The sequence below is a fragment of the Falco cherrug genome, chromosome 5 (genome assembly GCF_023634085.1).
Source record: "Falco cherrug isolate bFalChe1 chromosome 5, bFalChe1.pri, whole genome shotgun sequence".
NCBI lineage: Eukaryota > Metazoa > Chordata > Aves > Falconiformes > Falconidae > Falco > Falco cherrug.
This window is the reverse complement of record NC_073701.1, coordinates 61,545,740-61,559,513: the sequence shown is the minus strand read 5'-3', so window position 1 is coordinate 61,559,513 and position 13,774 is coordinate 61,545,740. Positions and strand designations below refer to the sequence as shown.

Here is a 13,774-nt window from a genome sequence, read left to right as displayed (position 1 = left end):
GATTTCTTCTTTTATCATGTCTGTAAGTTATTGACCCGCTTGACCAAGTAGAACCACTTCAATGAGAGATGTTTTTCTACAAAAGTAGGTATCGTGGAAACAGGCAAAAATCAGGTTTTTTAAACATAATTTTTTTCATGTCTGTATTAGAAGAAACAGGCTGAAAGAACATGAATGTTGACTTGGGACTTTTTTATAAAGATATATTTTGTCAGTGATTGACTTTGGTTTTGAATCGACGTTTTGACTTTGTAAGAAAGTTAGCGTCCCCACTGCTGGTTTTGCCTGTTCAGTAGATACCTTGCATAGCAATTGCCTGATCTGTAACCTGGAAGGGTATGTCGCCATTAGAACAGTTCAGTTGGTATTGTTGAGAAATGTTAATTCGTATTACTTTTTCATTTCCACTGAAGTCAAATCTTTAAACTGGAGAAAGGTAGGGGTCACATCAGTACTTTTTAAGAGGAACGATGTACAACCAGCACCACATACCAGCATCAAAGTTAGTGGTGGCAACTGATGATGCATGTCCCAGGAGATGTGGTTACACTTCTGAGAATTAAGTTGCATTTTGTGATCTGTCAGTTCTTACCTGTCCTTGACATAATTACAGAGCTTTAATAACAAGTTCTGTTTTAGTCATAAATTAAAAAATAGACATCTGTAAGAGTACTTGATGCTGAATTATTGAATAAAGACAAGGAAAACAATGCCTCTAGATCTGGAATCTGCAATTGTTAATTGGCAATAGTTAAGCAGAAATATTTCAAAGCATTTGTAGTAGTGTTGGATTAATTTTGTGATTGGCTTCTGTGTAATTTGACATTTTGCAATAACAAGGTTTGATTCCATACACCTGTTACCAAATCGATAACTAGTTCCTCAGGTGTGAGTATTTACTGGTTTATTTGTATTTTTTTCCCAAATATATGGAAAGTGTAAATTAAGCTCTGCAAGGCAGAAGGTATGTTTGTAGGTTTTTTGCTTGTGTTGAGTCCTGTCATGGCTCAAACTTTTGAATTTGATAGGGAAGTGGAAATGTTACGGTCAGAAGGTGTAAGACCGATCTGTATTGATGTTTTAATAGGTGTTCGTTGTCTACTTAGAAACAGTGTTTTAAGCTGTATGTTCTCAGTAACTTTATAGGCTTACAGTTTAATACAATGAAATGACTTAATCCTTTTGTGACTTGTTGTTGGAATTGATCCATTTGACTTAATTGGAAATTCAGAAATAAATTCCAGAGTCTGGATTGTTGATTCCTGAGACAGTAGTACTTCAAGTAAGAAAACACTTAGTGGGATTGGAACAGCGTGTGAAGCACTGCTTCCTTTCTCCCCCTTGCCCCTTTCCCCACTGAAATCTGACCTTATGAATACTGAGGAGCACAGTTGATTCTAGTTTTATTAACTTTATGAAGCTGCCTCAGAGACCAGGAGTCATGATTCTGGCATAGTATAGAAGCATAATGTGCCACCAAATTTGGAAGTTCTAGGAAGAGTGGCTTAATATGAGGAGCTCATGGGAATTGGTGGTTCAATCTCTGTTCACCTTTGTTCGCTTTTGTTTGTCCTCTAGCCGTTTTCTTCTTTCAGTTCTTGCAAGTATGTTTTTAAATATGTCAGGAGTCTTTGTGGCAAACTGAAGAGCAGATGGAGGGCTATTTGTATTAATGGGTATTATGATGAAAAGATGTAGAGGTGCTTGGGGTTGTAGGCAGTCATGAGGGTTTTTACTTATACCTAATATAGTTGTTTCTGTTAATTGTACGTGTACATGCATATACCCGTTGTATATGATATCCTAGTGGCTGGTGGGGGTTTTTTGCATCAGCTTTACTATTTTGCTTACTGTTTGTTTTTCTATTGGCAGGTATTTAATTAGTCAAGGAGCACATGTAGGAGCTGTAAATAGTGAAGGAGACACCCCATTAGATATTGCTGAAGAAGAGGCAATGGAAGAGCTGCTTCAGAATGAAGTAAATAGACAAGGTAATTTTGAACATGGAGGGATGGTTTTTTATATTGGACACTAAATATATTTTCAAAAACATGCTAAATCAGGAATTTTAAGGTCACTCAATTTATTTTCTGAAGAGAATTGTCAATGCAATGTGCAGCGCTCAAACTGTCCTTTAGGTGTTTTTACTCAGCCAAGCCTCATGTGAAGAAAGAGGTCAGAAGTGCTGAATCCAGGTGCTGACTGAATTTCTACAGTCACTTAACAGAATTTAGGTGGTTTTCAGCTACTATGGATGGTATTCAGTGCATCTGGGATATAGACTTCTGTATTCCAGCTTTAGACTATAACTGAAGAGATTCCTGCCTTAGAGGGGAGAAAAATAGTCACTTTTAGGGTGACTCAGATGTCAGTTTTAGGATGAGGTGAATGTAGCCCGAAGGTAACTTTTTCTTTCCGTTGACCACAAGAAAGCCTAGAATAACTAAACCAAAGGTAAACAACTATACTGTATGCCATAAATCACCCTGTGTGTCTATTCTGACCTTTTGAATGCCCTTCTAAAATGCCAAATGTCTGAAATTATTCCTTGGAATAAGGAGTCTTACATTGCACTTGTGGTATGACTGAGAACCTATCACAAACCTTTAAGTTAGCTTCTAAAGGGATAATGCAGGTTGTTTTAAAATACTGAATTTCACTTGCTGTGTAAAATGTGTTTTCCAAGCATTCCTCTTAAACTTTTATGTCAGTTGGCTTGCTGACAAGCTAAAGGATTTTTCAGAAGACTGGTCTTTCTCAGATGGTTTGAAAAATATATTGGCTGAACAGGGCACCATATCAGGTGAGAAAAAACTTGCTAGGGCTGTGTTTCAGAATGGTGTGACCTCCCTCTGTGGAGAACAGGAACTGGATGCTGTCCTGAGGACTGACCGCACTGTGAACATCCCTGACAGCATTTGTGCCTTCCTGGTTGTAACTGGACACTAAAGCCTATGGTTCAGTATATAGCCTATACATTTTATTTATTTTATATAAATAGATATGTGTATATATGCGTACACATACATATTTAAGAATGCATTTATATATACATATTCTACCTACCTTGTTTTGCTGTTAGATCACTTAGGAGTTTCAGTTTCACAGAAGCAGGGAAGAAGGCATGCAGCATCTCTACTGAATTTGGAAGCATAAAATCATACAAAGGTTTGGGTTGGAAGGGACCTCAGAGATCATCTAGTTCCAACCCCCCTGCCATGGGCAGGGACACCTTCCACTGGACTGGGTTTTTCAAAGCCCCATCCAGCCTGCCCTTGAACAGTTCCAGGGACAGGGCATCCACAGCTTCTCTGGGCAACCTGTTCCAGTGTTTTACCACCCTCACAGTAAAGAATTTCTTCCTAATATGTAATCTACCATCTTTCAGCTTAAAGCCATTACTCCTTTTCCTGTTGCTACAGGCCTCTGTAAAAAGTCCCTCTCCAACTTTCTTGTAGACTCAGTTTAGGTACTGGAAGGCTGCTGTAAGGTTTCCCTGGATCCTTCTCTTCTCCAGGCTGAACAACCCAACTCTCTCAGCCTGTCTTCATAGGAGAGATTCTCCAGCCCTCTTGATTATCTTCATGGCTCTCCTCTGGACTGACTCCAACAGGTCCATGTCCTTATTGTGTTGGGGGTCCCAGAGCTGAACACAGTACTCCAGGTGGGGGTCTCAGGAGAGTGGAGTAGAGGGAGAGAATCACCTCTGTCGACCTGCTGGTCACACTTACTTTGATGCAGCCCAGGATATGGTTGGCTTTCTGAGCTGCAGGTGCACATTGCTGGGCCATGTTGAGCTTCTCATCCACAAACACCCCCAAGTCTTTCTCCTCAGGGCTGCTCTCAATTCATTCTTCACCCAGCCTGTATTTCTGGTTGGGATTGCCCCAAACCATGTGCCAGACCTTGCATGGGCCCACCTCTCAAGCCTGTCAGGGTCCCTCTGGATGGCATCCCCTCCCTTCAGCGTGTCAAGGGTGCCACACAGGTTGATGTTGTCAGCAAACTTGCTGAGGGTGCACTTCATCCCACCATCCGTGTTGCTGATATGGATGTTAAAGAGTGCCGGTCCCAACACCAGCCCCTGAGGAATGCCACTCGTCACTGGTCTCCACTTGGACATCAGGCTGTTGACTGCAACTCCTTGAGTGTGACCATCTAGCCAATTCCGTATCCACAGAGTGCTCCATCCATCAAATCCATGTCTCTCCAGTTTAGAGACAATGATGTTATGCAGGACAGTGTCAAATGCTTTGCACAAGTTCAGGTAAATGACATCAGTTGCTCTTCCCTCATCGACTAATGCTGTAACCCCGGCATAGAAGGCCACCAAATTTGTCAGGCAGTTTGCCCTTAGTGAGGCCATGTTGGCTGTCACCGATCACCTCCTTACTTTCCATGTGTCTTGGCATAGTTTCCAGGAGGATCTGCTTCATGATCTTGCCAGGCACGGAAGTGAGACTGGCCGGCTTGTAGTTTCCCGGGTCTTCCTTGTTTCCCTTTTTAAAAATGGGGGTTATGTTTCCCCTTTTCCATTCATTGGGAACTTCACCAGACTGCCACAGTTTCTCAAATATGATGGATAGTGACTTAGCACTTCGTCTGCCAGTTCCATCAGGTCCTATGGACTTGTGCCCTTCAGGTTCCTTAGATGTTCTTGAACCTGATCTCCTACAGCAGGTGGTTCTGAAGGTGTAAGAACTAAGGGCATTCACCTGTGGGGTGAAATCATAGGAAATATTTAATAATTGTGGATGAGAATGGAATAGAAAGGGTGTAAGTATGGATGTGAACTTGTAGTGTATATATTACTAAATCACGAGACAGTTGTCTCAGCACTAAGGTTATAATCATATGCTTTTGATGGCATCCTTAACTTGAATATAACAATATATACGGAAATATTTGTTTGCTATTATCATGATCACTTGGAAAGTGCCTAATTGTGTGTATGTCTTGGCTGTAGAAGTTAATAGCTCTAAAATAGGAACTTAATTGTTTATCTTAATGTGGAATTAACATGGATGCATTGTGACAGTGTCGTCTTTGACTATATATGTAGCTGAATGCAATTATCCCTCTAGCTTTAGCGGTACTCCTCGTATAAAATAACAGTGCTGCAGCTTTGATAATGTGGGTTAACTGTGGGGTCTGTGGAATGGTCATCCCTGTCTCAGTGTTACAGGTAGTGGAAGATCAACCTGTTTATTTTGAAAATAAACCTGAGTGCCAAAAACCCTTACCTCTGTGTAGGTAAAACATGCAGTGTGAAAATTAAGTAGACATTTTCTGTAACATTTTTGCCTTGAAACCTTTTCATGTTTATTTATTCCTACATTGATTATAGTTCCATTTTTGTGTTGCTTAGTTAATGCTGTGAATATGGCTTCCTCAATATTGGCATCAGCAGAGTTGTTTGGTGGCAAAAGATTGCCTGGAAGGATCAGTCCAGGTTCACTGTGATTTCAGATATGTTTAAATGATGTAATCTGATGTTTATTAGAAACCTGAGGAGAATCAACCATATTAGCTCACCCTTTTTGCTGCTTTTGCAGACCTGTCTTTATAGGAAAAGTTCAAACAGAGCCTTCCAATTGTGCAGCTATTCAGCCTTCTAGAGATCATCAGTTTGTTTCTTATGCCTAATTTTTACAGGTATCAAATTATGTTATAAGGACATGTATAACTACAGGACAAAAAATGGGTCTCTGGAGGTGCTTAAGTTCACAGGAATAAACTATAGAATACAATACGGTTCAGCTCTATGTGACTGACGGATCTGCAGTGTTTGCTCATCCTGTTTTAGCATTCAGATTCCAAAATATGACCTGTCTAGAGAGGACATGATCAGTGATCCAAATAAATTATCTTGTTTTACAAGTTCTGTTGTAAGGAGTGTTAGACACAAAAGAGAGCTTTTATGGTGTTACTATCCAATGTCTGTCTATCTTCATTTAACGCCATACGTGACACTTCTAAATTATGGCCCTTGATTCAAGCATCTTTCCATATGTCCTATTGTGTGGGCCATAGACCCCCAGACAAGGCCATCTGTGTTCTGCTGAGCATATAGCAGAACGCTGTTGATGTGTAGTAAGTAATGTTGATAGTAATTCTGAACTAATGGACTAGTTATCCTAAACATGAAGCCGTAGCACTCCAGTAGTAAGGAAAACATTTTTCTACCCTAATCTTCAAAGGGGAATTATTGGCTTAATAATTTCCTAAGCTTAAAACCTAGTTTAGTTTTATACTTTGTGAGAAGATAAATTACATACATGCTTAGAGAAGGGGTAAAGATTTGTTGACAGTTACCAACACTTCACAAATAGGGAAACTAGGTGTTTTATGGAAATGATTGCAAAGTAGTGCTGAACAACTATTCTCTTTGCATGCCATCTGTTGTAACTATTTTGTGTGTTATACAAAAAACTTATCTTAGAACCTGCTTTGTTTCTGTGTTGCTGATACCTTCATCATGGGCCAGCCCCATGCATATAGGTGCCACTGCATTCCACGTAATTCTTGATCTTCATTAGGCTTATTCGTATTTGCAATTTCTCTATATGATCCCTTATGTTTCTACTCTGCAGTGTTTCAACATATCATAGTTGTGGAAGTTGTCTTTTGTCAGTAGTGTAAGGTTCTGGTCGCACTGGTGAAAACTAGCAGACCGCAGGGAGGTGCGGCTGTAGTGCTGGCTAGCCCTGGCCAGTTCTAAATGTTGCCTCTCCTTAGGTCTCGAGTAGAGAGAGTTAACTAATGGTTTGGAGCAGTTTTGTAGCTGTTTATCATCGAATGTCCTCTTCAAATTATTTTTAACGGCTTAAGCAGTTATTTTGAATTATAGGAAACATTCTCAGGAGGTGAGTTAGTGGGGAGAGGTGGCGTGAGGTGAATCAGGAGTTCATGGTGCAGCGTGGTAGCTATTATGTAACCATCAGGGAGATCCTTCTCCTTTTACAAGGAGAAGCAAATGTTCCTCATTCTTAATTATAGGTAAATGTAATGAGACTCTCTCAGATGTATTGCTTAACTCAGTTTTGTTTATGTGGATAAAATGCAAACTATTACATTTGTTTATAAACATTCTCTACATGAAGTAAAAAGCGGGTTGACCTTCCCTGCAGTATCTATAAAACATGCCTTTATATGGCCGAGGAGCCCTGAAATTATTAAGCCAATAATTCTGCGTTTAAATTTATGCTGAATTGCATTAAATGCTCACTGACCGGCACGCTGGCTTTAAACCTGTTTGGAACTGTTGAGTAACACTAGTTGATCAGAAAAAAATACGAAAACATTTAACAATGAATTATTAATGATTTAAGAAGTTGTTGGGCTGCCAGAGAGCTTGGGTGACCCGGTGGTGTGAGCGCGCACTGCGGCTGGAGTTGGGCTGGGAGGCAGCGCATTGCCATCTACGGGCCGTATGGAGAAAGCGTTTGGAACCCTGTGACGAGCGTTTTCTTTTTCCCTCGTCTCTTAATAGTGTCTGGAAAACAAAAGCAAGGAGAAAGGTCCGTACAAGGTATCATAAAGGCTGTTTACATTCCATTTTCTGTAGTTAATAATGGGTATTGTATTTAGCTTCTCTCAGAGCAGCTTTTACTCTATGACACAAAGTTTAATTCCCATGTTTGTGTCAGTTATTAATGTGGGATGGTTTATTTAGATTGGCAAGATTCTTGTACTTTCTTCTGTTGATATATGATCAGAAATGTACTGTTTTGTAAAATAATGTATTAATGGAGCCATTAGTCCTCTGCAGCCATTATATCTTGTTTGGGCTTCAGAAATACAATCATTTGTGATATCGTTAGAAGTCTGTATTTGGCTTTAGTTACTTTTTCTGCAAACACATTGCTATTTTTGACATAATTCCCTGGGTCTTTAGTCGTACCTGGAAAGTATGCTTAGGCATTAACCATTTTGAACTTCTGTTCAAGGTCAGGGTTTAGGAGGAGATTTTCCCTGTTCTTCCTTTTAACAAAAGTACCTCAAAATGACCAGCTTCACACATGAACAGTTCTACAACGATAGGAATTTATGTGAGGTCACTCAGGCTGCTAAGGATGCACAGTTAGACCTTGGGCATGTACAAAGGGAATGGACATAAATGTTGACTAACGTGATATGTAAACTATTTATTTGTGTAGTACTGTTTTGCAGGCAAAATTGCCGTGTAAATGGCTGTACTCTATAAAGAGTTGTTTTGCCAGGATCTCCTAATCTGCACTGCTGTGTCATTCTGAAAGGCAAGCAGGTGTGAAGGCCTAAGGAAGCTACAGTTTGCAGTAGTGCACGTATCAATATGTAGGAGCCTTCTGGAGGAACACGTGATTATTAATACATTACTGATTCAGAGTTCCTGGTTTTCATTCTTTATCTGTCAGTCATAAAGATTATTAGAGATGTAAAATCTAATCTCTGCTCCGATTTTTATTTAGTCATGGATTGTCTTGAGAGAGACAGTTTTATAAACTTTTATGTGTTTAATTTTTACCACAGCTTCTTTCAAGCAAGTACCTTTTAGCTTTTTCCTCTGCTTAGTGCTTCAACAATCTTCCTACATCTTGCAGACAGCCTCCAGATTATGAGTTTTCATCGGTTTCTGATAAAACTTAATTTTATTAATTTTTATTAAATTGCCAAGACTGAAGTGATTGGTTTAGTTAAGTGGACAAATCTGGTGGTTTGGTCAGCTGTTTAGAACACTTTGTGTATAACCTGCCTTAGTTATTTAATGAAATTTAGTAAAATTTTATATTTTCATCTGTCCTTAGCATAAACTTTACCAGATTCACTTAGTGAACAGAGTCTTTTCTCGCATTGATTTTTTTGTGTGAGTGTGTTTTGCTTTTTGGTTGCTTGCTTTTTATAGTTTGTGGTTTTTTTTTTTTAATATGTTTGTAGACAGGGAGTATCTGTTACAGTGTGAATTGACTGAAGAATAATACGCAAGAAGTGAACTCTGTTGTAGCACTTTCATATGCTACCGCAAACCAAACAAATGAAACAAATGACATGTTGTATTTCCAAAAGCACATAATAATTACTTTCCTTCTTTCTGCATTTCAGGAAATTTTGATTTGGGCATGTCATTTTCAAGGATTTTCTTGCTCTGCAATTGGGGAATTGCAGCATCTGTGAAATACTAATTCATGTGTAGCATAATAGATAAGATCAGTCTGCTATCCGCTGCCTTAAGTGTATTTCAGCAGTGCCAATATAATTGCTTTCAGTTTGCCAGTTTGTTGCTTTGGCTTTCTACTTGCCAGTGGATTGATAAGAGCTTGATGAATCTGTTTTATTACAATGTTTTACCATTTTTTTTACACAGTAGAATGATGCATTGAACTACAGACGATCATCTTTATTACCTATGTCATTTCATTTTGTGGTATTAATAATTTCTTTTAGTGAAGGCCACTTTCTCCCTTAGCTCAGTTTCTGCTGCATGGCTAAATGGGCAGCAGTCAAGTTGGATTTCGTTTGGTTTCCATTTTCTGGGGGTTCACTTGCCCTGTAAAGGACTAATAGCTCACAGTTTCTTTGAATACATTAGAGCCTGAAATGGCTGTTTATTATAAAACCTTTGAAAAATAATTATAATGATTTGATTATGTAGAGTAGTTTTGAAAAGAGATGTTCTAGCTTTGCGTAGTCTCTGTTTGAGGTCTGCTTTATATTGTGCTTCAGTTGAGCAGGGGAGTTACATGATAGAAACAAGTTTGCTAGAGAAAAACAGTTTGGGGGTGAATGAAACTTCAGCAGAAAATACTGGAAGAAAGTATAATTAGATCTGAGTCAAGGAGCATCTAAAGTAATTTACAAATCATCTTAACTTCTGTTTTATAGGCTGTAAGGACTACTGCTGAGGTTTGTGGGTTTATCTAGTAAATCAGTACCTTTTTTCTCGTTTCACTTGTTTTTATTATATCAGAGTTAATGCTTTGCTCCACAAGAAATCAAAAAGTTCAGAAGACAGAAGTGTGTATTTCCCAAGTCCCTGCATACCAGTGTCTAATATTAGACAAATCATACATACAGAATAATTTTTCTGAAAGTTGATCCACTGATTTTGTAAGAAGTCAACCGATACAATTTGTGCTCTTGATGCCCACAATTCTGAAGTCCCTTTTCATCACAAAAGTTGTCACCATTCAGTCAGTATAGATAGAGCAATGCTTGTGCATTGTTCTCTTCAAGACCCCTTTCCTGCTGTGTTCTTTAGATCACTCCATATGGTAGTAATTAAAACATGATTCAGATACATGCTTTGCTTTGCCATTCAGGGTTTGGGTGTTGCTGTTCTTTAAGCTGTTTAACTTGATGTGTATACTTGTAAATGTTATATTGCATTTCTCCCTTTTCGTCAGTGTATGGTAATTTTTTATGAGATGTACTATAAAAAATTTTCAATGTTTTGGTTTGGTTTTTTTACCTGAGATACAAAGGGAGATTTCCAAAGTCTTGGCTGTTTAATTTGTGTTTCACAGTGATAGAAGACAAACTAGAAATTTTTTACAAAGTATAAGAAATATAGCTCCATCTTCCTTACCATCAGTGTTGAGAAGCTAGGCTGTTCCTCTTCCCTTAGCTATGTCCTCGTAAAAAAAAATTGTAGCTGTTTTCTGCTTTCTACAGATACGTTGAACCAGACTTATATTTTGGTGCTTAGAAGGTTAAAATACAATTTATCTCTTTTTTTCTAGTGATTATTACTGTGATGGTAGACATTCTTAAAATTGAAGAGCTGTTTTTAGTAGCTTTCTGGTTTTGATGGGGGAATGACTGCATTATGCATGCAAAGTGTCATGCAATAATGGATGTTTCCATAACCTCTTGGGATTAGTCTTCAAAAAAGATAGCCGTATCTAACAGTGAACATTATTCATATTGTTTAGCTGTTATTTTGTTTCACATAAACATGGTATAAGATTTATTACGTAACTGAATTAAAGTATTTGACCTAAAATATTTTGTATGCTCTTTCCCCTTCCTGATCTGAATTAGGGGTTGATATAGAGGCAGCTCGAAAAGAAGAGGAAAGAATAATGCTAAGAGACGCAAGACAGTGGCTCAACAGTGGCCATATAAATGATGTCAGGCATGCAAAATCTGGTGGTACAGCACTTCATGTAGCTGCTGCTAAGGGCTATACAGAAGTCTTAAAGTAAGTGTGATTTAAATGGAAATTTTTCATAATTGGTTGTCTGGTTGATGTAATGCTGCTTGGAATTGATAGGATTGGACACTTACGATTTTAGGGGGTTGTATCTTGGAAAATAATAAACTCTGGAACTATCTTTTCCTCAAAGGTTGATACTATATTTTTGAACACTCATAAATCATGGGGCTGTTACTTTTGTCATTCAAAATATGAGCACAGTGTACATACTGAGCCTGAATACGAGCCTGAATACTTATGTAAAGGTTGACAAAAAACTTACACTGTTTATATGGCCAACTGTGTAAACAAGCTTAGTACCATTTTATAATGCCAGTTGGTTGATGCATATTTTCAAGACACCATATTTATTTGCATACATTAAGCAGGGTTTGTATTAGGTTTTTAGACCTAAGGAACCTAAGAATTTAATTTTGCCTTTTTGATATTGTTGAAAATCATGACTCTTGAAATTTTTCCAGGAAAGCTTCAGACTATTGGTGTCCCATAATGCACAGGTAGCTTTTCATTAGTACAATACAAATAAATACTGTAACAGAGCCTTAATTTGTTCTTCATCAAAGCTCTGCTTTTACTGAAGTAAAGCATACTTAATAATACATTGCTTTACTGTGGTTATAAATGTATTTGGCTGCTTTAACAATACTGGGAACAGTTACATATTGTAACAAGAATGAAGATGAGCACGCACCCTGACTGTGTAAGTATTGCTACCTTTAAGGTCTGCAGAGCCTTGTAATGCTTTGTCAACACAGAAATTGAATGACAGAGCTTTTTTAATCATTATAACCATTAAATCTAGTTTACTGAGTGGCAGTGCTGCTTCAATAAACCATGGTGCTTCAACATGATGAAGATAAATTATTCTGTTAGAAAATAATAACTTTGTTTTAGAATAGCATGTGTCTGTAAGGGAGTTGTATCTACAATGTTTTGGGGTTTTTTAAGCTCTCTGTTACTCTTTTTGTGTAGTCCAGTCCACGTACTTTTCCTAGGATGGGGAAAAAATGTGTGTGTGCAGGCAATTTTTGTGATGGCTTCAAAATATCAAAAATGTGTGCTCTCTGTAGGATGCAAGACTAAAAGACCAAGACATTGCAGCAGAGTACGTGTGAAAGTTGACTCATTGGAGGATATTAGTAGAAGTGTATTGGCTCTTGAGAAAGAGAGCCAATTTTTTGAGAAGAATACTTCACGATTATGTGGCTTTTAAAAATTATGGGCAGCGTTTCAGGGAGCTGATAGCCCTTTACACAAAACTGTTTCTCAGGTTAGGTGTCTGTTGTCACTTTGACACTCACATCAGAACCATGCTGAATTTGAGTGTTGAATGCAGGCTGAAAAGCAGCTCTTCTATTTGAGGAGCTCTGCTCTCTCTCAGAGAGCAATTGAAGCACATAAACACTAGGTTGTTATAATATCAAATGTTAATGACAGGAGGAGATACAAGTTTCAAGCAACTAATATTAGAATAGGAGGAAATTGTAATCATTTACTAGATAAGATCACTGTATCTAACAATTTTTGGCATTTTACAGCTCTCCTTTCCTTAAAACGGCATTTCTCTATTACTGCACATGTAGAGAAAAATCTCTTAACTCTATAGAAAGAATGGACTTTGAATGAAGAGCAAGTGAATAAAGAAGAAAATAGAAAAGGCTATTTTTCCTGAATTTTCCTTAAAAATATACATACCTACTGAAGAATGAAAAGGCAAATGTTTCTGTAAAGAGACAAAATTAATCAGTTGTCAGTGGTGCAACTAAAATATGTATGATGAAAAAGGAGAAGGGATGTTATTGTAGAATAATGTTATGATTTTGTACCAATTTATTTATCCCTGTCAGTAGTGTCAAGATCTAATTCTTTAAATTTCTTTAGGCTTTTAATACAGGCTCGCTACGATGTAAATATTAAAGATTATGATGGCTGGACACCACTTCATGCTGCTGCTCACTGGGGTAAAGAAGAAGCATGTCGCATTTTAGTGGAAAACCTATGTGATATGGAGGCTGTCAACAAAGTGGTAGGATTTTTATGTAATCCTTGTCAAGATACAAAGTTCTGGTCTCTAAAGTGACTTTAGAAGCCAGGGTAAGAAAAGTGATGATAAACTGCTGTTTACTGTACGTGGAGCTTTATATAATGCATGTTTTGTCAAAACAGCATGCTTGTGCTCAAAACTAAATTCTCCGATTGTCTTATTTCTAGGCCCGCTTTATGCTTAGTTCTATATTAAATTATCCATGTAATCTTTGACATGGAAATTCAAAATAGAATGGGTTTCTTGACATTTCAGAGGCACAAAATTAGTGACTTGATGGATTGCATAGAGGCTTTCATTTGGTCACTAAAGACGATGATGCCTTTGGGTAGTGTTTTAACTCTTACAATCAGCTTGTGTTGGCGTACTAAGGAGTTATCAGTATATGCTGGTTTGGGTGCACTGGAAGAAACTTGTAGGCATTTCTGGACTTCTAGACATAACTTGAATGCTTCCAAAGCTTTATTTCCTTGACTTCTATGCAAAGGCCTGCATAGCTTGCTGACTTTGCAAGATCGCGCTCCCAACAGATATAA

At 38.0% G+C, this 13,774-nt stretch overlaps 1 protein-coding gene across 4 annotated transcripts in view; it reads left to right on the top strand.

The window, feature by feature from the left end:
* Window positions 1-13,774, top strand: part of PPP1R12A (protein phosphatase 1 regulatory subunit 12A) — a 121,966-nt gene that overhangs the window by 60,491 nt on the left and 47,701 nt on the right. For all 4 annotated transcript variants that reach the window (XM_055712123.1, XM_055712122.1, XM_055712121.1 and 1 more), the window contains 3 exons: window positions 1,873-1,991; window positions 11,020-11,179; window positions 13,076-13,220. In XM_055712123.1, coding sequence (XP_055568098.1) covers window positions 1,873-1,991; window positions 11,020-11,179; window positions 13,076-13,220 — 424 coding nt within the window. The remainder of the gene's footprint in view (window positions 1-1,872; window positions 1,992-11,019; window positions 11,180-13,075; window positions 13,221-13,774) is intronic.